The following is a 27249-nucleotide window of genomic DNA, read 5'->3' as shown; positions in this document are numbered from 1 at the left end:
ATTTAGTTCATATTATTATTTAATAAAATTAAATAATTTCTTCATATTTATGTATTTTCATCCAGTTGACAGGAAAAAAGGAAACCATTAAACTGAAATATGTGAATACTCACTCGATTTAACAAATCAATTTCTTCTTTGAGTTTTCCAATCATTTCCTCTTTATCTTGCATTAGTCTCACAAGTCTTAAGTTTTCTTGTCTTTCTCTTACCACTTCCTGGTAGATATAATTACAAAGTATTAATTGGGAAGTAACAAGTTGTTTATAATCTTAAATAGCATACATCTGCTAAGTCTGGTGAAGTACCTTAGATACATGAAGATTTCCAATGAATTTCTTAAGTCACTTGGTAAGGAAAGGAGGACCCCATCCCAGAAAAGAACCAGAGAATGAGAGGAATACAGGAGTTGTAAAATATACTTCTGATTAAATCTATGTTTACCCAAGTTTTTAACAAATACCAATACTCAATGACTTTAGCTCTTTAGTTGATCACCACCATTAGTAATAAAATATCTTAACATTTAATGACCAATACCCTGTTGAAGAAAATTCAAAATTTTAATAAAAAATACAAAGTTCAAGAAAAGGAGATGGCTCTATGGAAAACTCTAAACAGAAAAATAGTGATCCTCCATTTTACTTCTGGCTCTGCCAGTTAACTGACAATGGATAAAATGAAGGAACTGAAAATGATTACTGGTTTTTAAACTTTTTTTTTCTTTAAACAATGCAACACCTTTTCCAAAGAAATCTTATCAGAAGCCTGGACTTTACGCTGGGTCAGCCACCTTGGGGGCAAAAGTGAAGCAGAACTGAAAAGGTCTCACATAGAATTTGGCTTCTTTCTTACCCTCAGAGGAAAGCAGCCAGCCGGCCTCATTAATCAGCTGCTGCCAACTGCTAGGAACTCAATCCAAACTCTTGTGGAACTTTAAAAGCCCTTCTGAAGAACCCCCTTGAAAACTATTATACTATGTATTCCTTAAAGTTTTTAATTTAAACTCACAGAAACTAGGGTTAAAGTTCGAATGTGAACTAACAATAATCATAATATTATAAAAAGAAACAATTTTTAAAATTCAATCTCTACTTAAAACAATTTTTATATCACAAGGAATAGTTTCAGTTCAGCAAAATAAAACACATTTTCAACAATCAGAAAGTAATTCAGCACCATTATCAATTTTAGGGATTTAATGTTTACAGAACAAAGTTGAGACCCCATGGTTAATAAATTAATGCCAATATTCATTTGAGATGTTCTCAAAGATACTCCTAAACAGGTTTATCCTTAAAATTGTTTCAAACACCACAGTGGCTCTGGGCTCTACCTCACAACCCAGAAGAAAGTCTACAATCTGTACAGATAATATAATAAACACACAGTAGTACATACTGCTAGCAGAGACTTCTAACCATTTCAAAGGCAAAGATTGTTTTCAATATATTAAAGATAACACTTGGCAAAATGAGAGTATCCATTAAATATTAACCAATTCAAGAGCTGGCTCCATTTCTAAAAGTTTTAACATCAACAGAACTGGACAGAAAAGTATTAAGGAAATCAGAAAATGCTTAGCCATTATGCATCTAGAAAATATATAATTAAGAGTGATTCAAAGCTTTTATTTGACTACACATGGAAGTACCAATTAACACTACTGGTTATCTTCCATTAGTGCCCCTCATTCTTTTCCCTTTTTTGTCACTGTCTCTTCCTTACACATTTCAATTTTTCTCTGTGCTGCTACGAAAGTGAAAAAGGGATCCCAATGGTATATTAATTTCATAAATCTTAAATAATTTGTAATTCATACCTTTTCAAGATCTTCAATTTTCTTTTCCAATGTGCTACTTGAGACCAAATTACCTGAAGCATTTGCATCCCTGTTATACCTGCTGAACCCACTTCTATCTGTTCGGGAAAATCTACTTGAGACATCTTCTTCAGAGGCAGTGGTTGTGCTATGGAAATAAAAAAGATACAAAAAATTTTTTTTTTTTTAGATGTTGGGGGTAGGAATTTATTAATTAATTAATCTATTTTTGCTGTGTTGGGTCTTCGTTTCTGTGCGAGGGCTTTCTCTAGTTGTGGCAAGCAGGGGCCACTCTTCATCGTGATGCGCGGGCCTTTCACTATTGCGGCCTCTCTTGTTGCGGAGCACAGGCTCCAGATGCACAGGCTCAGTAGTTGTGGCTCACGGGCCTAGTTGCTCCGGGGCATGTGGGATCCTCCCAGACCAGGGCTCCAACCCGTGTCCCCTGCATTAGTAGGCAGATTCTCAACCACTGTGCCACCAGGGAAGCCCCCCAAATTTTTAAAGATACCTAATATTCAGCAAGAAGAGTGCCAAGAGTATTTTCTGTTCACCCTAAACAATTATCATTCCCCTGAGGACACATGGTTATAATAGCCAACTTATTTATAATTATGGAAGTTAATCATTATTCCAACACGATAAAAAAATTTTTTTTAAATTAATTCTTTTGACCAGTATCTACTGAGTAGCTGCTAAGTACCAGACACTGTTATGAGTACTGAAGATGGAACAGGAAACACAGATGTGCAAACATGGACTCTGACTTTCATAGAGCTTTCAGTGTAATAGGAATATAACCAATGACAATAAAGCAAGACAACTATCACAATAAGGTAAGTGTAAGGTACTCTGAGAACTATGACAGTGGACCTAATGTAGCCTATCTGTAGTGAAGAACCACTTTCTTTCTCCTTTTATTTTTAAATTCCATTACATCATGGACAAACACTTTTTTTTTTTTGGCTGTGCTGGGTCTTCACTGCTGCACACAGGCTTTCTCTAGTTGCATCAAGCAGGGGCTACTCTTCATTGTGGTGCACGGGCTTCTCATTGAGGTGGCTTCTCTTGTGGCGGAGCACAGGCTCTAGGCACACAGGCTTCAGTAACTGCAGCACACGAGCTCAGTAGTTGTGGCTTGTGGGCTCTAGAGCACAGGCTCAGTAGTTGTGGCACACATCAGTTGTTCCGCGGCATGTGGGATCTTCCCAGACCAGGGCTCAAACCCGTGTCCCCTGCATTAGCAGGCGGATTCTTAACCACTGTACCACCAGGGAAGTCCCCATGGACCAATACTTTTGTAAGATCAAACAAAAATGAACTGGAAAAATAAAAGTAAAAAAGGCCATACAAAATACAAGCCTAAATGTTTTATTAGATTCAGACCCATAAAATTATATTTCAAAAACAGGATAAACAAAAAAGAAAAGAATTACATAAAACTGCAGAATTTTCATTGGAAGTATGCATATAGGCAATTATAGAAAACAGCTATCGCACTAGCAACTTTTGTCATTTCATAATTCTTATTTAACCAAAAGTTATCACTGAAATAGCCATTCTTCATATTAAACACCAATTCACACATTCTGAACTAATAGCATATGTCAATATTTAAAGTTTTTAATATAACAAATAAGCTTGCTTCTTGCTTTTGCATTAGTTATCTATTACTGCATAAAAAAATATGCCAAAACTTAGTGGCTTAAAATAACACAGTTATTATCTGACAATTTCTGTTGGTCAGGAATCTGGAAGCAGATTAGCTGGGTGTTCATGATTCAGGGTCTCTTATGAGGTTTTAGTCAAGATGTTGGTCAGGGCTACAGTCATCTGAAGCCTTGTCTGGGCTGGAGAATTTGCCTCACTGAGCTGATGGTAAAAGGCCTCATCAGTTTCTCACTGGTTGTTGGCCAAAAGCCTCAATTCCTCAGTATGAGGGCCTCTCTACTGGGCTGTGCACGACAAGGCAGCTGGCTTCCAGAGAGAAAGCGACACAACAACCAAGACAGACACTGCAGTCTCTGTTATGACCTAAACTCAGAAGTGACATACTATCACATCAACCCCATGTTGAATGTGGAAGGGGATTACACAAGGTGAAAATACCAGGAGGTAGAGCTTCCTGGGGGCTCTTTTGGAGGCTGGCATCATTCTTGCTAATCTACCGAATCTAGGTTGGACTGATGACAATGCTGATCACAAGGGGTAAGGTATATCTAAACTACCTCTATGATTTGTTTTAGTAGCACTCACAACAGAGAAATTAGTTTCACAGATGTATATTGACCAAAACAGGGGAAGAGACTTTGAAGCAATTTTAGCAAGCTCAGGATATTCAGTTTTAACTTTTACCCAATATGCAGAAAATGACACTTTTCAAAATTTGTCCTCAATTCTTTATTGGTAGCCAGTTCCAAAAATTTATCCATCAAAAGTATAGTTAAATCTATAATAACTTTTGATGAAAAATAATAGATTCTTGATCTATTAATTTCCTATGCATGGGTTTTCTTTTGATGGAAAATAAAATTCAAAGTCTTATCAAATTTGTAAGGTATATGCTTATAACATTTTGCAACAGTGCAATATTAAAATCATCACCTACTTACCGATAAATTGTGGAACCCATCATAACAATTTGAAGAATCTTTTCCCCAAAATTTCTAACTTTCATTTTTGTCCTTTGACCTTATGTAACACTGAAAACATTTGATATTTCTTTCTTGCATGAAAGGCTAATTAAGATCATTTTTTAAAAAACAATGATGCTATCAGACAAATAACCTTAATTCACATATTTTAAAAGCTGGGGACTAAACTAGTTTCTTTTTAAAAAAAAATGAAGTATAGTTGATTTACAAAACCTGATTTTTTATCTTGTAAAAACATGAAGTGTTCATGCCAAAGGTCAAATACTTTGCCTGAAAATTTCCCTTTAAAAATTACTGTATACCTCAGCATATCGTAACAGCTGATTGGCTCAGCTTCCAAACTATCATTTAGTTGTTTTAAAACCTCAAATTTAATGTATTAGTGTTTAAGTAATTCACACTTTTAGCGAACTGTTAATTTAGTTGATATTCCAAGTACACTACTTAGTTCAGCCGACATAACAAGACTTTCTCAATGAAACAAGCAGGAAGTTGATTTACATTCTGGCACAAGTTTCAACATTTTTTCCCTGTCACTGTTTATATAATAATCAGAACATACTCCTGCAAAGCAAAGCAAAACACCAAACCACATTTGTTGACTTGGTAACTCTTCAAAGTTTTATATATCTCAGACAAGCTGTGTTTGTCAGCAAGGAAGCTGAAAAATAAATTCTTCCTTCACATTACTGTCATGTGAGCAAAATCAATGTGCTGATCATATTGTAAGAAAAATTCCTTTGCTATCCTGATTTGTCTAAGAGTTGGTCTTCTGTATGACTAAAACTGTCCCTAAATATACCAAGCTATGGGTGTTGCTGGGAAATATTACATGAACTACCTTCTTTGCTACAGATTCATCCAACACCTTCCAGCGAACATCTTTGTCTTGTCATTTGTGTGTAGTTTTTTAATGTTAGCAACCTGAAGTCAGACTGTAAAAGAAACTCACAAAATACTAATGAAATCCTGAATATATATGAAATCCTGAAGATCTCTTCTGTCAGCTTAACTGTAATAGTTCTTCTTTCAAATAAGGCATTTGTGGTTGTGAATATAATTATGTCATGCATGTAAATGCCACTTAAATTTTGATGGTTTTATTGTTTTAGCAGCCAGTACATCACTGCAAATAACCCACTGTGGTTTTAGCACTTCCCATCAATAATGGCTAAAAATTGAACTCAATATAGGAAGGAGGATACTTCCCAACAAAACTAGTACAAACTCTTTTGGTCTGTACCTCTTTGAAATTACTTCCATCATCATCATTTGGTTTAGTATTACTGTCACATTCAGAAAAGATGTATCTTTTTTTATTAAAAAAATAATCTAGGAAAGCTTCCTTTATCATAAGTAAATTAAGATTGAAAATAAAGAATATAAATTTTAGGGCTTCCCTGGTGGCGCAGTGGTTGAGAGTCCGTCTGTTGATGCAGGGGACACGGGCTCATGCCCCAGTCCGGGAAGATCCCACATGCCACGGAGCAGCTAGGCCCGTGAGCCATGGCCACTGAGCCTGCGCATCCGGAGCCTGTGCTCCGCAATGGGAGAGGCCACAACAGTAAGAGGCCCGCGTACCGCAAAAAAAAAAAATTTTACTTCCTAGATTTAGGTAATACTAACAAAAGCAGAAATTGAAAAGAATAAAAAAGGTTTTTTGTTTTTATTTGTTTTATTTTGATTTATTATATATTTACTTTTTAATTATTTTACTTATGAAACAAGAATATGCCTGATTAAATTTAACACATGATTTTTAAGGTAAATAAATCCTTCTTCAATTCTTACACATTTTGGGTTACAAATGACTAACATAAAAATAACACAGGTAGAGCAGAATACACATTCTTCTCTAGCTTGCATGGTATACTAACCAATATAAACCATATTCTGAGCCATAAAACACACTTTCACAAATTTATAAGAACAGAAACCATATAATGTCTGCTCTTAGGCCACAACAGAATTAGACTAGAACCAGTAACAGCCCCAAAATAACATGCAGATTAAACAGTGCACTCCTAAATAACACATAGGTCAAAGAAGAAATCTCAAGAGAAATTTTAAAATATTTTGAACAAAACGAAAACGAACCCACAACTTATAACTTGTGGAATGCAGTAAAAGCAGTGCTTAGAGGGAAATTTATAGCAATGAACGCATATATTAGAAAAGAAGATAGATTTAAAATGAATAGTCTAAGTTTCTACCTTAGGAAACTAGAAAAGAAAGAGCAAATTAAATCCAAAGTAAGCAGAATAAAAGAATAACAAGAACCAGAGCAGAAATGAATGAAATTGAAAACAGGAAACCAACACAGAATAATCAATGAAACCAAAAGCTATTTCCTTGAAAATATCAATATAAGCAATAGGCCTCTAGCCAAGCTAACTAAGAAAAAGAGAGAATCTCTTCCAGAAGATAAAAGCAGAGGAAATATTTCCTAACTCATTTTATGAGGCCAGCATTACCCTAATACCAAAACCAAAGATATCGCAAGAAAAGAAAACTAAACACTAAGATGTCTCATGAACATTGATGCAAAAATCCTCAACAAAATATTTGCAAATCAAATTCGAGAATGTATAAAAAGAATTATACACCAAAATCAAGTGGGATTTATTCAAGCCTGGTTCAACAGTTTAAAAAAAAATCAATTAATGTAATCTATCACAGTAACAGGCTAAAGAAAATCACATGATCACCCATAAATTCAGAAAAAGCATTTGATAAAATCGAACATCTATTCATGATAAAAACTGGACAAACTAAGCACAGACGGGAACTTCCTTGACTTGATAAAGAATAACTACAAAAAACCTACATCATATGAAATGGTAAGACACTCAAAAGCTTTCCTGCTAAGATCAGGAGAAGGCAAGAATGTCCCCCCCCCCACTATTCCTTTTCAGCATCTTACTGGAAGTCCTAGGTAATGCAATAAGACAAGAAAAGGAAATAAAAGTAATACAGGCTGGGAAGGAAGAAATAAAACTGTCTTTGTTCACAAATGATAAGATCATCTATGGAGAAAATGTGAAAGAATCCACACCAAAAAATTCCTGGAACTAATAAGCAATTATAGCAAGGTTGCAAGATACAAGGTTAACATACAAAAGTCAATCCCTTTCCTACACGCCAGCACTGAACAAGCGGAATTTGAAATTAAAAACACAATACATTTACATTAGCTCTCTCCAAAATGAGATACTTAGGTATAAATCTAATTAAATATATACAACATCTACGTGAGGAAAACGACAAAACTCGAATGAAAGATACCAAAGAAGAACTAAATAGAGAAATAATCCCTGTTAATGGATAGGAAGAGTCAATATTGGCAAGATGTCACTTCTTCCCAACTTTGATTTCCCACTATCTACTGGCTCAATGAAAGCCGAATCAAAATCTTAGCAAATTATTTTGTGGCTATTGACAAACTAATTCTAAAGTTTACATGGAGAGGCAAGATCCAGAATAGCCAACACAATATTAATGAACAATGTTGGAGGGCTAACACTACCCAACTTCAAGGCTTACTATAAAGCTACAGTAATCAAGCAGTGCAACACTCGTGAAAGAAGAGACAAATAGAGCAATGGAACAGCAATGGAAGCAGAAAGAGACTCACATAAATAACCCACAAGTGATCTCTGTCAAAGAAGCAAAGGCAATACAATGGAACAAAACAGTCTTTTCAACAAATGATGCTGGAACAACTGGACATCCGCATGCAAAAAATGAAAAATAAGGCAAAGACTGTATACCCTTCACAAAAGTTACTTCAAAATGGATCACGGACCTAAATGAAAAATGCAAAACTACAAAATTTCCTAGAAGATAACTAACATAGGAGAAAATGTAAAAGTCCCTGGATATGCTGATGACTTCTTAGATAAAACACCAAAGGCACAATCCATGAAAGAAACTGATAGCTGGATTCATTAAAATTAAAAATTTCTGCTCTGTGAAAGACAATGTTAAGAGAACAAGAAGACAAGCCAGGCTGGGAGAAAATATTTACAAAAGACACATCTGGTAAAGAACTGTTATCCAAAATATACAAAGAATTCTACAACTCAACAATAACAAACCACCCGATTGAAGAATAGGCCAAAGAACGTAACAGACACCTCAGCAAAGAAGATACACAGATGGCAGATAAGCATATGAGAAGATGCTCCATATCATATATCATCAGGGAAATACAAACTAAAATGAGATACCACTGTACACATATTAAAATGGCTAAAATCAGGATCAATGCTGGTGAAGATGTGGAGTAACACGAACCCTTATTCACTGCTGGTGGGAATGTAAAATGGTACAGCCGCTTCAGTGACAGTTTCGTGGTTTCTTATAAAACTAAATATACTCTTACCGCCAATCATGCTCCTTGGTATTGACCTAAAGGAGCTGAAAACATATGTCTACCCAAAAACCTGCACGTGGGTGTTTATAGCAGTTTTATTCACAATTGCCAAAACTTGGGAGCAACCACGATGTCCTTTCCAGGTGAATACACAAATAAACTATAGAAAATGGAATATTATTCAGCACTAAAAAGAAATAAGCTATCAAGCCATGAAATGATATGAAGGAAACTTAAATGCATATTACTAAGTGAAAGAAGCCAATCTGAGAAGGCTATATACTGTATGGTTTCAGTTATATGACATTGTGGAAAAGGCAAAACTATGGAGAGAATAAAAAGATGAGAGACTAAAATGCTACCATAGTGATGGATACATGTCATTATACATTTGTCCAAACTCACAAAATGTGCAACACCAAGAGTGAACCATAATGTAAACTATGGACTTTGGGTGGTTATGATGTGTCAGTGTAAGTTCATCAGTTGTAACAAATGGGCTTCCCTATTGAGGAATGTTGACAATGGGGAGGCTATCCGTGTGTGGGGACAGGTTTATATGGGAAATCTCTGTACCTTTCCCTCAATTTTGCTCTAAAAACTTAAATTAAAAAAAATCACCACAGCACCTGAACTAGTCAATATCCTGTTCTGAAAGGATTCTGCTTATCATGCACTTAGGTGTGATGATGACAATGTTAAAATGCAATTCAGGCTTCTAAACATTTACTCTCAAGTTTTATTCTTACCTTGTCATGGATTACTTACAAACAGTTCAAGGACCACACTTTGAGCAGCATTATGCTAAAGAATGTTTAAACTCAGACTTAAAAGAGGAATAAGAATGTGTAAATATCTAGAAACAAAGAGTACGTGGCCCTTTGAGAAACAGAAAAATCCAATATGTCTAAAGCATGAAAGGTAAATATAAGGGTGATAAGATATGACACTGGAAAAGCAAGCAGGAGACCTGAAAGCAAGATATGACACTGGAAAAGCAAGCAGGAGACCTGAAAGCTCTTTTATGAAGAATTTCAACTAATGGTCTCCAAATTTATTCATTACATACACATTGGTATGTATATTTATCTACTATCTTTATAATCGATTTACAATATCATTATGTTTGGTTATATATTACATATTCATATATACTTTATTATACAAACATATGTAAATCAAATAATATGATTTATAATGTGATATTGTTAAAATATTATCTGTATCACTAAAAATATAACATAAAGGGGTGAAAAGATTTTAAATGTACATCTTTTTTCTTTTGGCTGCGTTGGGTCTTTGTTGCTGTGCGCAGGCTTTCTCTAGTTGCGGTGAACGGGAGCTACTCTTCGTTGCGGTGCGCGGGCTTCTCACTGCAGTGGCTTCTCTTGTTGTGGAGCACAGGCTCTAGGCGGGCAGGCTTCAGTAGTTGTGGTGCACAGGCTCAGTAGTTGTGGTGCACAGGCTCAGTAGTTGTGGCTCGTGGGCTCTAAAGGGCAGGCTCAGTAGCTGTGGAGCATGGGCTTAGTTGCTCCATGGCATGTGGGATCTTCCCGGACCAGGGATGAAACCCGTGTTCCCTGCATTGGCAGGTGGATTCTTAACCACTGTACCACCAGGGAAGTCCCTAAATATACATTTTAAATATTTATGATACAAATTTTTTTGTTTTCACAAAAATTGACTATAGTATTTTTTTTTTTTTGGGGGTACGCGGGCCTCTCACTCTTGTGGCCTCTTCCGTTACAGAGCACAGGCTCCGGATGTGCAGGCTTAGCGGCCATGGCTCACGGGCCCAGCCGCTCCGCGGCATGTGGTATCTTCCCAGACCGGAGCAAGAACCCGTGTCTCCTGAATCGGCAGGCGGACTCTCAACCACTGTGCCACCAGGGAAGCCCGACTATAGTATTTTTAATGAAAGTATAATTTGAATATGCTTCACTTCTGAGGAACTTATTTTAACTCTTTGTGATATATAGAGATTTGAAGGTGTAGTTCTATGCATATTTGATTTTTAATGTCTGTAACAGCAGAAAGAGATGTCTCACAGGAAGAATTTAAAGTTTTTTAAATTTTCACTTAAAACTCCAAAGCAAGCATCAAAATTTTTTTCTAATTTATAAGAACAGATCTGATTTTGTGTATCTTGCCAACTGAACACCACATGATCACCTTTGCGTTTATATACTTATTTTTATATTCTCCTTAAATTCCCCCCGACCTATCCCTTTTGTATTAGTTAAACAACATAATAATTCATAAATCCATCTAACCATTCAAATTACACTATTGTGCAACATTTAGAAAGTAAACAAACTTTCCTCAGGATACCTCAAATACTAAATAATCATCTGATACATAGAACAATGGAATAAATAACAAGTACATAGTGCTAGCTATTAAGTATACAGTGGGCCCTACGAATCTGTGGGTTCCACATCCACAGACTGAACCAACCCACATTGAAAATATTCAGGGGGGAAAAATGCTAGAAATTTCCAAAAAGCCAAACATATTTATATAGCACTCACACTGTATTAGGTACTATAAGCATTCTAGAGATAATTTAAGTATACAAGAGGATGTGCATAGATTATATACAAATACACCATTTTATACAAGAAACTTGAGCATCCACAAATTTTGGTATCCTCAGGGTCCTGGACCCAATCCCCGCTCCGTGAATATCAAGGGATGACTGTAAATGTCTTACTGTCTTTTAGATTAAAAGGTAAATACAAACAGAAGATCTAATATTTCCCTCCTGCATCCTAACATTATCTTGTGCATCACCCTGCCTTGGAGACCAGTTTAGACTCATTTAAAGGTAATAGGAAGTCATTAAAGCAGGGAAAGTGACAGAATCATTTTAATAAAATGCACTGGAAATGAGCAAAACTGAAGGCAGCGACACCAGTTTGAAGGGTATTGTAATCATCTATGTAAGAGATGATGAAAAAAAAAAAAAAAAAGAGATGATGGTGTCCCTGGACTTCCCTGGTGGTGCACTGGTTAAGAATCCACCTGCCAATGCAGGGAGCAAGGGTTCGATCCTTGGTCTGGGAAGATCCCACATGCCGCAGAGCAACTAAGCCCGTGCACCACTACTACTGAAGCCACACACCTAGAGCCTGTGCTCTGCAACAATAGAAGCCACCACAATGAGAAGCCCGGGCACCACAACGAAGAGTAGCCCCTGCTCACCACAAATAGAAAAAGTCCACACGCAGCAACAAAAAACCTAACGTAGCCAAAAATTAATTAATTAAATTTATAAATAAATATATATATATTATATTTATATATTATTTATTTATTTATTTTAAAAAAGAGATGATGGTGTCCTAGATTGGTGGGTTGGCACTGGAGCTACAATGACTGAATTTAAGTGAGGTTGTGAAGAAAGGGGAGGGGAGGGGAGGGGAGGGGAGGGGAGGGGAGGGGAGGGGAGGGGAGGGGAGGAGAGGAGAGGAGAGGAGAGGAGAAGAGAGGAGAGGAAAGGAAAGGAAAGGAAAGGAAAGGAAAGGAAAGGAAAGGAAAGGAAAGGAAGAAAGGAGGGAGGGAGGGAGGGAGGGAGGGAGGGAGGAAGGAAGGAAGGAAGGAAGGAAGGAAGGAAGGAAGGAAGGAAGGAAGAAGGAAGGAAGAGTCAAAAGCAATGTCCAGATTTCTGACTTGAGCAAGAATGTATTTTGATACCAACTACTGAAATCCACTAAGTTTCACAAGTTTACTTTTGAACATGCTGAGTTTAAGATGCTTCTAAGATATCTATAAGTAGACATTTGAAAGTTGTTGGTTATACAGATATAGAGCTAATGATTTAAAATCATCAACGTAGGTATATACAGTAACCAAAGTCACCAGAGTGAAAGAAATTTCTAGAACAAATACACAGAACAAAAAGAGAATAGTCTAAGACAAAGAGCTGAGTAACATCAACACATAAAGAGTAAGTACAGGAAAGGAAGAACTACAAATAAAAACTGGGAAATACTGGCAAAGTGGCAGGAAGAAAATCAAGAGGGTAAGGTATCACCAAAGCCATTATCTATCATGTTATAAAAGAGCATTAGAATCATTTTAAAGGACCTCTTTTCACTTAAAAAGAAGTCCACTTATCTGCATCAACCACAGATTATTCAAGTAGAAACCACAACGCTGACAACTACAAACGAAAACCTAAAAATGTGGATATCCCTTAATATGTTTGTTTGCTTGATGTACAAGCTTAAAACAGCCTTTCAAAAAGTTTAACCTATTAACAATTTTAAAAATCCTTCCTATTAGGCCTGTCAATACACAAGTGATAATATCATACAAACTCAAAACAAGGAATAATTATTACTGAAAAACATAATCAGTGATTTATCCCCATTAGGTATTAGGTTTGTAAAGAACACTGTCATAATTGTGAATAACTGTGTTAACTGATCTTATTACCAAATTTAGCTCTGTTTATTTTAAAAACAGGGGCTTCCCTGGTGGCACAGTGGTTGAGAGTCCGCCTGCCGATGCAGGGCACACGGGTTCGTGCCCCGGTCCGGGAAGATCCCACATGCCACGGAGAGGCTGGGCCCGTGAGCCATGGCCACTGAGCCTGCGCGTCCGGAGCCTGTGCTCCGCAACGGAAGAGGCCACAACAGTGAGAGGCCCGCATACCGCAAAAAAATAAAAAATAATAAATAAAAACAGAAATGTTTTTAACCTATTTTTGAGGGCTGGATATGTACAGCGCAAAATACCCAGAATAAAAGATTGTTTTATTAACTCCAAAAAGATTGTAACGTTCTATTCAGGAATGTTAACACAAATCTCTAACCAATACAATTCCAAAAAGAATCCCCCTCTGCCCTTAGCTACAAAGTATTAACCATAATGTGCAGAAAAGGAAAAAGAATAAACAGTATCATCAAAGATAAATACCACCATTTACCGAAATTTTCCCCTCTGGGAATTTTCATATTTTCTGTGGAAAGACTAGAAGGTGTTGTGTTGGGGGATAAAACTATCACGAGAACAAGATTGGCAGCATTATGAGATTACAGCTAAAGGAATTTCCCACTAAAATAGATATTTTAAACCTTAGCAATTAGAAGAAATACAAGACCCATGAGTAAAATCCTAGTTTTAGAATGGATACCAAATATTTAGAAGTATTAGGTAAGTCGGGGAATTACTAAATAACCAAGAAGTACATGACTGGTCTCCATATTTTTAATGTTTCACTACCTTATTCAATTCCACCACCACTGTCCCAAACAGTCCCTCACTCTGGGTAGGTCTTCTCTCTCTTCTCCCTTTAACACACACACACACACACACACACACACACACACACACACACACACACACACACACACACACACACACACACACACACACACACACAGCAACAACTAAAGATCAAAATTATCTCTCAGACTCTTTATTAAAATTGTGATACATATTCACTGTGGGAAACAGATAACATGAATCAATATCTCCAGTAACTCCACCAACCCAGAGATAACGGCTGTTATATTCTACAATATATTAGTAGTCCATAACCTTTTTGTATTGCATATCTCTTTGAAAATCTGATGAAAAATATAGCTCTTCTCCCAGATAACCATGATATTCTTTTATATAGAATTTTAGCAGCTCATCAATAGAGTTCAAGTTAAGAACACATATATATTATGATAGATGTTGTTTTATATCATACTCTTTGTAATATGCTTTCCCTCTCTCCATTTAACATAAATAGGTAATAATTTTCCTATAATTATTAATTCCTATAATTAACGGTTTTCTAAAGAATCAGTTTAATGCCTGTATTGTAACTTTATATTAATATGCTATAGCTTATAACCTATCTCACTGTTAGAAATTTAAGTTTCTCCAGTTAGGGGCTATCATACTTGTTCATTTCTGGTGTGTTAAGTATAATGAATTATCCTAAAGAAATCACTATAAACTTAACCAAGTAAACATTCCACTAAGAAAATTACACATTGGGGGAAAAAAAAAAACCCAAAAATACATAACCACTGATCCATCCTTCTTAAACCTTGAGTTTCAGAAATTTCAAGACTCCCCCCTCCAAATAATTATCCAAAGTTATTTAAACATGTTTTAAAAAGGAGTTCAGTGAATATGTTAAGAGACGTTCTAGGTAAACAGGAGTTGATTCAATAAAATAGAGCTCAACTACAGTGACTGCTTAACAAACTCAATGCTTAAAAAGTACATCCTTGATATTTGTAAGAAAAAAATTAATATTTAATCCATAATTTACAAGAGCACACAAACTAGTCTTGTGGGTGGCTTGTACCCTCTAATGATTTTTTCAGTTTGTCTAGTCGTATATATATCATAAGTTATTTGGTTTGCTGAAAATATTTTCTAACATATAATGCCAAATTTCTATCCTTTAGCCCATTCCTCCTTTTTTCACCCCCATTAATCAGCAGACACCCTTCTCCAAATAACATACATTCTCCAGTCTTTGCTACAACTTGCTGACAGATTAATGAAAGTAATGAACTGTTGATATACAATGTAACAAATTCCTCTAGATAAGGAATTGTTAATTTCAGATCTAGATTTTGTGCTTGTTTTTATTTGGTGTGTGTTCAACTACGAGTTGCTATGAGTCCATGAATAATGACTAGAAACTTTAAAAAAAAATTGTTGTTGTTTGTTTTATAACAGTATTAAACATGGCTAAACCTTTGAGAGCTAAAAAGTAACAAACCATGTGCTTTAGGCTATGAAAATAAAAGAAGTAACAAGTATATGAACAGGTCACAAGTAAAATAATGGTCTAAAAAATGGGTGGGATGGGGAAGGGAGGGAGATCCAAGAGGGAGGGGATATATGTATACATATAGCTAACTAACTTCACTGTACAGCAGAAACTTATACAACATTGTAAAGCAATTATACTCCAATAAAAAAAGCTTAAAAATAAAAACATACATCATGTGAAATCAATTTTCTACCTAATTTAACACAATATGTAAATAAAGCTTTTGATGAGGATTTGTAAATTATTCCCCTAATGATTCTACCTAAAGAATGCAAATCTGAAAAGTGCCAATTATAATTTAAGGTTTATAATTTAATAAGGATTAAATATGTATGAATGATACAGCAAACTTGGTAAGCTACTGAAGTTTATTTTTATTCCCCAAACCAAAAACTGATGATAAAAACTCTTTTGGTTTGAAAATGTGGCCTGGAAATAGGCCAAATCAAAGCTATTTGATTGGCAATGCTTGCTAGCAAAAGAAAAAAGAGTCTTTCCAGTTTAAACTATTCATGTTAAGTAAAAATTACCAAGCACAAGTTTCCTTATATCTAGATCAAAATTACTCAGAAATGAAAATAAAAGCAGCAGCAGTGGCAAACATATCAGACCTACTTAGTCAATTGTTGATTACCTTGGCCTTCTTATCTCTTTTAAAAGGTAAACACTGGGACTTCCCTGGTGCCACAGTGGTTAAGAATCCACCTGCCAATGCAGGGGACATGGGTTCGAGCCCGGGCCTAGGAAGATCCCACACGCCATGGAGCAGCTAAGCCCTTGCGCCACAACTACTGAAGCCCACGCACCTAGAGCCCACACTCTGCAACAAGAGAAGCCACCGCAATGAGAAGCCCACACACTGAAACGAAGACCCAACATGGCCAAAAATAAATAAATTTATTTATTTTTTAAAAAGTTAAACATTGAGTTTTATCTATATAATAACTTAGTATTAAAATTAGAGCTCTTCTTAATCAATGTTTTATTTTAGATGAATTATAATAACCACAACTTTTAACCAAATATTTTAAACTTTAACGTAAAAGTAGGGCAAGACAGAGGTTTTATATGTATAAATCTAGGTAGACTGTCTTGTGCAAGCATGCGAGTTCTGGAGTCAGGTTGCCCGAGTTAAAATCCAGACTCTTCTGTTCACTAGCTTCGTAAGCACAGTGAAATGATTCTACCTCTTTATCCCACTTCACTCACCTATAAAATAAGAGTAAATATTATACCTACAGTACCTACCTTACAAGATAACTTTGGGAATTGAATGAGATCTCTACGTAAAGCTTCTTGGACATTATAAGCACTTGATAAGATTTACCATTATTCCATGAATTATTAGCACAAGCATGACCACACCTTCTGCAACCTTCATGGCTTCAACAGGGAAAGAAGCTAATATCTCAGTCATCTCCGTTAAACAACTTATACTTAATTGTGATTTTCCTCCTATACATGTGTACACACACTCAAACACATTTCTGATAAAAGCATTACTCCTTGTGTATAGCTGGTGCTATGGACTTGCTAGGGTCTGAATGTTTGTGTCCCCCCAAAAATTCTGTTGAAATCCTAACGTCCAATGTAAGGGTAATAGGAGGTGAGGCTTTGGGAGGTGCCTAGGTCACAAAGGTGGAGTCCTCATGAATGGAGTTAGTGCTCTTATAAAAGAAATCCCACAGAGCTCTCTAGCCCCTTCCACCATGTGAGGACACAGTGAGAAGCTGTTAGTCTGCAACTGGCAAGAGGGCTTTCACCAACCAGAACCTGACCCTGCTGGCTCTCTGATCTCTGACTTCCACGCTCCAGAACTGTGAGAAATAAATTTCTGTTGTCTGTGATATTTTGTTATAGTGGCCTGAATGAACTAAGATCAGAATGAATTGGATACTCCCAAAATTCATATGCTGAAAGCACTAACCCCGATGTGATGGTATATTTGGAAGCAGGGCATTTGGGAGGTAACTAGATTTAGATGAGGTCATGAGGGTGGGGCCCTCATGATGGGATTAGTGCCTTTATCAAAAGAGACACCAGGGAAGCCACCCCTTCTCTCTCCACCATTTGAGGACAAAGTAAGAAGGCAGCTCTCTGCAAGTCAGGAAGAGAAGCCTCATCAGAACCAGACCATGCTGACACTGTGATCTTGGACTTTACAGCCTCCAGAACTGTAAGAAAATAAATTTCTGCTCTAGCCATCCTGTCTATAGTATTTTGTTATGGTATCCCAAAGCTGACTAATACAGATGGTATATCTGTATTTTCAGTGTTTAAATACACAAGGGAAAATGACACAGTTTTTCTTTTGCTAAGTTCATCAAACCCTTACAAATTCATGGTGTTTGCAGTATTCAAAGACTGCAGAGTATGTCAGAATAAGTCATGGTCAGAAAGACATTACACTCCTGCCTACGATGTAATTTCTTTTTAAGAGCACAATATTAAGGTTTCTTATTTTTCAAACAGCTGTTTGAAACAGTTCTAGTTAGTTAAGCCATGGTCAGGAAGACATTACACTTATGTCTACAATATGTTGTTAGTCATAACTTAAGGATTCTTACCTTTTGTATCTGCCTGAAACTGTTCTAGATGGCTCCTGTAAAGTAAAAATAAAAAATGACATATCAGTTTGGGTATGTGTATAAGCACACAATTCTGTATTCCATAAAACTACTGACAGAGATTACTGGAACAATTACCATTGTTTTTTTTAATAATTATTTTATAGATTTATTTATTTTTACTTATTTATCTTTGGCTGCATTGGGTCTTCGTTGCTGCTCGCGGGCTTCCTCTAGTTGCAGCAAGTGGGGGCTACTCTTTGTTGTGGTGTGCGGGCTTCTCATTGCGGTGGCTTCTCTTGTTGTGGAGCACGGGCTCTAGGCGCACGGGCTTAAATAGTTGTGGTATGCAGGCTCAGTAGTTGTGGCTCGCAGGCTCTATAGCGCAGGCTCAATAGCTGTGGCGCACAGGCTTAGGTGCTCTGCGGCATGTGGGATCTTCCCAGACCAGGGCTCAAACCCATGTCCCCCTCATTAGCAGGAGGATTCTTAACCACTGCGCCATCAGGGAAGTCCCTTTAAAACTATTTTTGAAACCACAGGAACTAGATTTAAATGTTTAATCACTGGTTATTTAGATAAAGCAGAAAGAAATACTAAGGTTATGTGTATGCACTCAAAGTACATTTTATTGAATGTAGATAATAATGATTCCATATGGAACTTTTCCCCTTAAGTTTCACAAACAGTACTCCAACTAACATTTTATCAAGGTTTTCTTTCATAAAAGTCCCTAATCTTATTTTATATGAACTAAAACTTAAGGCACAGACCTTGAATGATATCTGTCTAAATATGCATTAGAAAAAATGCTAATAATGCCTTAAGTTCCAAAACATAACACCTCTCTCACTTTGGTTATAAATGAAATATTTCAAAACATGACATCAGCTTGATTATCCAGACTATCTCTTGCTGCAATGAAATAGGCAAAATTGCTGAATAAGAATAGCCCTTGTTGCATTTACTGATTTGTGGGTAACTGATATATTGATTGTAATGGTAGAAACAACCTGGCAATAAATAATATTTCTGAGGCTTAAAGTAGGCATTTTCCCCTAACATGATAAAACTTAAGACTAATACACATTTAGAGTAGAATTTTAATAAATACAGAAAGGTGAAATGGAGGATGTTGGAGGATGTTTTCAGCAACACTACACTATCGTGGCATTATACTAATGTTATACTTTGACCCAACTATAAATGACTTAAAGTCAGTTATCAGGTAAGTTTCCATTTATGTATACTAATAAGTTGTATAATATCTGTTTTCTACGTTTCTCACAGCTTTTTTTTTTTTAAACAACTAGTGACTTAAAACATATGTCAACTTTTACGGTATTTTCTCTACAGCTAGTTTGGTGCAACTGATCAAATGACAACTTGGACATACTTGATCAAATTATTCCATGCTCATGTCCAAGATGTATAAACAATAAGATTTAAGCCTATTTCTGTATAACTAATATTCAAGAGCTAAGATTCTAAAGCAGACCAACAACTCTTAAGCTTATTGTTTATTGGTTAGATGTGAATATGGTTTTTATTAGACAACACTTAAGCTTACTGTTTATTGGTCAGATTTGAATACAGTTTTATTAGATTATACATTTTGTAACTAAATGTTATTTCACAGTGACTCTACTAATCAAATTCTATTGCTTAGGGACTTCCTTGGTGGTGCAGTGGTTGGGAATCTGCCTGCCAATGCAGGGGACACAGGTTCAAGCCCTGGTCCAGGAAGATCCCACATGCCGCAGAGCAACTAAGGCCGTGTGTCACAACTACTGAGCCTGAGCTCTAGAGCCTGCGAGCCACAACTACTGAGCCTGTGTACCACAACTACTGAAGCCCGCAAACCTAGAACCCGTGCTCCACAACAAGAGAAGCCACCGCAATGAGAAGGCCGCACACCACAACTAAGAGTAGTCCCCGCTCACCACAACTAGAGAAAGCCTACGTGCAGCAACAGAGACTCAATGCAGCCAAATATAAATAAATAAATAATAAATTTATATATATATATAAAAAATTCCATTGCTTAACAATGGAATGTTCCCCAAATTGGATAGACAATATTAGCAGAGATTGGGAGGGGTGGTAGCCTGCTTCTCATGTGTATTCAAGACTCACATTTACAGATGGAATTTAACTATTCCCTGCCAAAAAGAGGAAACTGAAATGATAGAAAAAAAAAAAAACATCAGCCCCTATAGTGCAGTAAAAGAGTCCCTTATAACTTTAAGGAGGAAAATTCTTGTTGTTTCTATACATTAATACAAAATTCTACACAAATATAAACCTTAGATTTGTTAACTAGAAGCCTCTATATTTCTGTGACCACAAAGATTTCCAAGCAAAGAGTGATAACGTCATAATTACTATAACTGTGAAAGTTGAAAATTCCATTCTAAGTGTGTGGGGGGAGAAGAAATACCTTCAGTATCACTGAAATTGCTTGTAAAAAATATGAATGCTAAGACTATATTGGTCTTAAAAGTTTCAAAGACTATGTAATTAGACCTTCCAATAACCCTAAAGTTTATTATACAACTGATTTAAAATATACTTTTCCTGAAATAATCTTTCTTGTAATGGGTGGTTTATATTACAAAAGGGAGGGGGAAAGGCCTATGTAGAGCTTAGAAAATGTTGGCAAAGCACGAACTGTTTTATGTGAGTTTAAATAAAACATTCTGCTTCATTCAAGCTTAGAATGGTCAATAAGGAAATTCCACGAACATTGTCTTTACAGGTGCAGTGGCAGATCAGCACTTGTAAAGTATAGCCCTTGGTAAACTATGGCATACCATGGTAACTGGCCCTCAGGACTAACTTTGAAATACCTATACTGGTATATATAATATACTAAGATACAATGTTGAAGATGAATGCAGAACAGAATATCTGTAATGTACAATTGAGAAAAATAACTTTAAAAATGAGAATAAAATAAGGACATTATCAAATTAACAAAGATTTTAAAAGGAAAAACTAAATAATAACCAATATTTGTAACTATAAATGAAGTATAACCTTTAAAAATTGTGAATCACTGTATTGTATACCTGTAACTTGTATAGTAGTGTACAGCAACTGTACTTCAATTAAAAAAAAAAAAAAAAAAAGGAAAAGCTCATTATTCCCCTCCTTTCCTGAACGCCTTAGTCCTAAAGCCATTAGGTGGGGCAGAGCAAGGTGGGGAGGAAACAAGGTGGCCCCAACCAGGGTATCAGAATACCGGAACACTCCATGAAGAAGAGCTGCTTGGCAAAAAGAATCAGAGTCCAAGAAAACTGAGGCCAGCATCCATACAGCAGGGGGACTTAGCCTGGCATGAGAAATCAGAGCCTGAGCAGAATGAGGAGGGGTCTACAAAGCATGAAAGGGAAGTTAGGTTATCAGGCCTGAGGCAAGGTCAGAAAGGGAGTCCCAGGAAGGGATACTGAGAGCCCCAAGCATGGTGTGATGGTCATCCATTCATGAGGGGGGCCCAAAATGGGGATTTAGAGCCCCAGAAGGGTAAAGAGGCTGTTCCCTCAAAAAAGGCAGCCTGGGGCTTCCCTGGTGGCACAGTGGTTGAGAGTCCGCCTGCCGGTGCAGGGGACACGGGTTCGTGCCCCGGTCTGGGAGGATCCCACATGCTGCGGAGCGGTGGGCCCGTGAGCCATGGCTGCTGGGCCTGTGCGTCTGGAGCCTGTGCTCCGCAACGGGAGGGGCCACAGCAGTGAGAGGCCCGTGTACCGCAAAAAAAAAAAAAAAAAAAAAAAGGCAGTCTGGCATGGAGAATTCACAGCCCTTGCAAGGTGTGGAGAGCATCTCTGTAGGGCATGACCAGGGCTGACGTGCCAGAGCCCAAATAGGATGAAGAGAGTGTCCACAGAGTGGCAGCCTGGCCTGGAGGTGTCAAAACCCAATCAGGTGATAAGGGGTCCCCATGACGGAGTAATCCAGCATGAGGTCTCAGTCTGAGCGGGAACAAAGGAAGACCCTAAGGAAGAGCAGCCTGTCACAGGATGGAGAAGCTAAGCAGGGTAAGGACGGAATCCACAGAGGGGGTGAACTGGTGTGAGGAGTCACAACTCAAGCAGGGTAAAGAGGGCAACCTGCAGCTTCACAAGGGATGCCCAAGCCTGAAGAAACTGAGGAGAGTGTTCATGCACAAGGTAAAGCCAACGTATGATGTCAGAACCCACTCGCGGTACGGAGGGCATACGTGTGGGGAAGGAGTGGCAATGGGAAATAGGTTACATATAGGGGAATTGACTAAATAAGAAAACACATTAAGAATAACGGGAAACAGGTTCCTCAGTGTCACAAAAGGGAGTTACAAATACTAGATTTAAGTCTTGTGATATTAGATTAGAATTGGCCATATTGGTATAAATTAGTTTCAGTATCTACATAGATAGATGTAGTTACCTAGGTAGGTAGGCAGGCAGCAGACAAACAGATATGTATACGTATGCATGTACATAGAGACACACACAGTAGGTCTGTACATAGAGAGGGACTACAAATGGTGACATCTCAATAACATGAACATAACTACAGCCCAGATCTTGGCTTCACAATATCATTTACCAGTAAAAGGAATCAGGGCTCCTTAGAGAAATAGCTGCTAGCTTCCAAGACTGGAGTAAGAAGCTAAAGATGAGTCTGCATTATCTTATTATGCCAGAAAACAAAGAAGTATTCCAAGAATGATGGAGATGTAGCAAAGGATACAAAAGGTTAAAGGGGCTCTCACTGGCCAAATTTGGGATAAAGTGACTATTAAAATAAATAATGATGTGCTGTGGTAGGCAGAATAATGACCCTCAAAAGATGTTCACATTCTAATCTCTGTAACCTTCAAATATATTAGGCTACATGGCAAAGGGAAATTAAGGTTGCTAAATCAACGCCACTAAACAGGGAGATTATACTGGGTTATCTGATGGGCCCAATGTAATCACAAGGGTCACTGAAAGTGGAAGAAAGAGGCAGAAGAAGGTCAGAGGGAGATATGGAAAAGAATAAAGGTCACAATGCTGACTTTGAAGGAGGAAGAGGGACAAGGAATACAGGTAGCCACTAGGAGCTGGAAAAGGCAAGGAAACTGATTCTCCCCTACAGCCTCCAGAAAGGAATGCAGCCCTGATTTTAGCCTTTGATTTCAGTCCATGATTTTATTAGTCCAGTGAGACTTCCAACTTACAGAAGTGTAAGTTGATAATTTTGTGTCATTTTAAGATACCAAATTTGTGGTAATTTGTTATAGCAGCAATAGAAAACTAATACTGATGGTAAGTAAAATCCATCAGATAAAATAGGTAATAGTGAGTTGATACAGATATACAGATATAAATAGATGATAGATAAATGGACAGAGATAAATAGAAAGTTTGATGGAGATTAAGGTATCTACATGGTTCAAAGCACTTATCCACAAAATACTTATTAAGAAGGGGCAGTGAAGCCTGGCAAATACCACCTTCATCACACGACCAAAGTGATCATCATCAGCAATGGAACAAACTAAAATCATGTGTCACCCGATAGGATACACAATGAGAAAAACATAGCACCAATTTTGTGATATTCCTGACAAAGACATATAACCTGAATCTAATTATAAGTAAATATTAGATAACCCAAACTGAAGGTCACATCACAAAATAAATGACCTATAATCTTAAAAAGTGTTAAGATTAAGAAAGTTAAGGAAAGACTGTATCAGATTGAAGAAGAGATATAGTGACTAAATAGAACATGTGATTCTGAATTAGACCCTCTTGCTATAATTTAAGACATGACTGGGACAACTGGCAAAACTTGATGATGGCTGAATATGTTAGATGGTAAAAGAATGTGTCAATTTTAATTTCCTATTTTTAAGAGGTGCGTTGTGGTTATGTAGGAGATCTTGTTTGTAGAAAACACACAGTGTAGTATTGGGGGTAATAGGGCATCAAGTTAGCAACTTACTCTCAAACATTTTAAGGGAAAAAAATTCTCTGTACAGTACTTGCAACTTTTCAGTAAACTTGAGATTGTTTTAAAAGGCAAATCAATAAATAATCAAAGAAAGGAGAAAAATAAAACTCATAAATGTCCTCTCACAAAATGCCATTATTTACATAAACTGATAAACTTTTCTTCATAAGTAATTTAGGCAATATGTATCAGAAATTTTTAAAATCTTTAAAATGCATTATGGGGAATTCCCTGGCGGTCCAGTGGTTAGGACTCTGTGCTTTCACTGCAGGGGGCACAGGTTCGATCCCTGGGGGAACTAAGATCCCTCAAGCTGCAAGATGCGGCCAAAAAATAAATAAATAAAACATTTAAAAATGCTTTATGGCTTTTGGCCCAATAAGTTCATCTCTGGTAATCTGGCCAAAGAAAATAATTCAAAACACAAAAAGCTTATTTAATCTCCACAGATGTTAATTCCAGTATGACTTATAATAGTAAAAACGTTTAACCACTGAGGATTTGTATTAATGGGAAATTTGTGTCACCTATTACACACATTAAAAAAGAAAATTCTATGCTACTGAAAATAATACACAAAGAGTTTTGAATAACATGAAAAAAATGTTCATGCTATAACACCTACAAAGAGAATTTTGGCAATACCATCAAAATTACAAATGCACATTCCTTTTCACCCAGAAATTCTAGTGCTAGGGTTTTATCCTACTGATTTACACACACATATGCAAAAGAACATATATTAAAAGGTTTTCACCACCACATTGTTTGTAAAAGCAAAAAATTATATATAACCTAAATGACCATCAACAGAAATTAGTTAGAAAAATTATGATACATATACAAAATAGAATATTCTGTGTTTACAAAAAAATAATAGGGAAGCTCTTTATGTACTCCACAATATTAAATGAAACGAACAGGATGCAAAACAGTGTGCTAAAAATTAGTGAATACATATATAGACATATATATACACACATATAGACATAAATTTGTTTATGGACTACCTCAAGAAGGATCTAGAAGGATGTGCAAGAAAAGAAAGCACTAGTTGCCTCCAAAGAAGGTAACCAGGTAGCTGAGGAAGACTTTTTACCTACACCTTCTTATGCTTTTTCCATTTTTTAGCATGTGATTGTATGCTTCTTTTAAAATTAGTTAAGCCTAAAGTTTAAAATTTAATAAACAGTTCATAAAATACATAAGGAGACCAAACTAGATAATTTCCCGTCTTTTACATTTTCATTTTTTTCAAATTTTCTAATTGATCATGTATTATTTAATCAGAGAATTAATATATTACTTTAAAAACTGGCATATTATCTAGGGAAAAAACATGGTTAAAAATGTGTAAAATCATAGCTAAAAATATAAGAAAAAAATATAAAGTCTCATTTTTTATTACCACTACTCCATATTATTTGAAAAATGCCAAACAGAAACTTAAAACACTCTAACCTTTCACAGAGCTTACTGTTATGCCAAATTCATGTTCCCATTTCATTCTTCATTTAAAAAAATTTGTTTAACTGATTCACATACATAATGCTAAGAAACAAAATCTCTCTGTCCTATTCAAGAAAAGCCTTAAAACAACCAATGATGCCAATATTTTCTCTCTCTTTTTGTTGTTTTTGAAGTTGGAGTTATAAATAAAATCTATATCTTATGTGAGTAATAGAATATGTGAGTTTAGGTAGTAACTCAGAGAGAGGTCAACTATGTAGACAGAAAAGTTCCTGTTCCCATTCCAACTTCAATGTGGCAATTTGGGATCCACTGGAGAGTTTTTGCCTCACTTTCATCCTAAGCACATAGCCTGGAATATACATACTTAAAACCAAGATCATCAGTGAGTTACATCCTAATTGCTAATGAAACAAACAAATAAACAAAAATGAGAGAAATGAAGGGCAGACCTAGGAAGAGACTAGAAAAGCTACAGGAAAGAAGATAAACTGGATAAGGCAGAAAGCTCCTCAGAGAGCCCGGATCAGCAGAGACTGCTACATATCTGGGTATAAACTTGGAAATAAACTAAGCACTAGGCTCCTCAGCTTTGACTGGGTAAGGAACAGAAAGAAATCAGCCCTCTTTCCAAAAGCTGCTGCCTGATGTTAAGTGACATGACCAAGAACTAAAACCAGTTCTAGACTCAATCAAAATGCTATATTGTCTCTATCCCAATAAATTAAGCCTATTTCTTCTCCTGGAATAGGCACAGATTTAATTTCAACTTTGCTGTAATACACAAAAACAAAGGATACAAAGATACTTTAGATTATGAACAGTCACAGAGGTGCTGAGAGAAGCACTGCTGCTTAGCTTACACTATGTTATAATAGGGTATTCTAGCAGTAGCAACTGCAGTACAGGGGCACAGACAAACCCACATTACCATTCTTCGCATCAATGTATCTGCCTCAAAGAGCAGAGGAAAAAGAAGTTTTGCGTTCACATCCAAACCATTTCAAAATATTTTGCCTCTCTCTGCCAAATGCCTTCTATCATAACCTTGCAAATTAATAGACAAGTTTACATTTCATTTTTTTCATCAGTAAAACAGGGAGATATGTGTACTGCTCGGAAACTCCTTTTAGAGTAGTATCATAATAAAATGCACTTAAAAAGTCAAAGCTGGAACTCTGAAAAGACAACACAGTAGCTTACAATCTCAAAATGTCATCAAATTAATTTAAGCTTAGATTTATCAAGATAATTCCCAAAGTACAGTTTATATGGAATGATTCTGAAGAGTGATTTGCTTTAAACTCAGGCACCCCAATGCCAACAACTCCCAATTTTCTGTGCTACAAGAAGCCAAGATAACAGCTAATTGGAAACTGACTTAAATTTTGTTTTAAAAAGTATTTTATAATTACACAGAAATATGGGTGTTTCTGGCAATTCACAATACTACATGTTGTGTTTTATTATTATGTTGAAACATTTGGCTTGGTAGACACTTGTTATTCAACTCTTTATTTGCTACATAATTCTAATGCAGATATCAGCCTGGAACAGTACTCTCCACTCACTTAAAACTCACTAATCCT

At 36.4% G+C, this 27249-nt stretch overlaps 1 protein-coding gene across 1 annotated transcript in view; it reads right to left on the bottom strand.

Annotated features, from left to right (window-relative positions):
• PAWR (pro-apoptotic WT1 regulator) overlaps window positions 1-27249 on the bottom strand; it is a 107762-nt gene that overhangs the window by 9660 nt on the left and 70853 nt on the right. The window contains exons 4-6 of the mRNA XM_030866216.2: window positions 18209-18243; window positions 1823-1970; window positions 114-218 (exon numbers count right to left, since the gene is read on the bottom strand). Of these exons, the coding sequence (XP_030722076.1) occupies window positions 114-218; window positions 1823-1970; window positions 18209-18243 (288 nt within the window). The remainder of the gene's footprint in view (window positions 1-113; window positions 219-1822; window positions 1971-18208; window positions 18244-27249) is intronic.

This window comes from Globicephala melas, chromosome 10 (genome assembly GCF_963455315.2).
Source record: "Globicephala melas chromosome 10, mGloMel1.2, whole genome shotgun sequence".
Classification (NCBI taxonomy): Eukaryota; Metazoa; Chordata; class Mammalia; order Artiodactyla; family Delphinidae; genus Globicephala; species Globicephala melas.
This window is presented reverse-complemented; position numbering and strand designations above follow the sequence as displayed.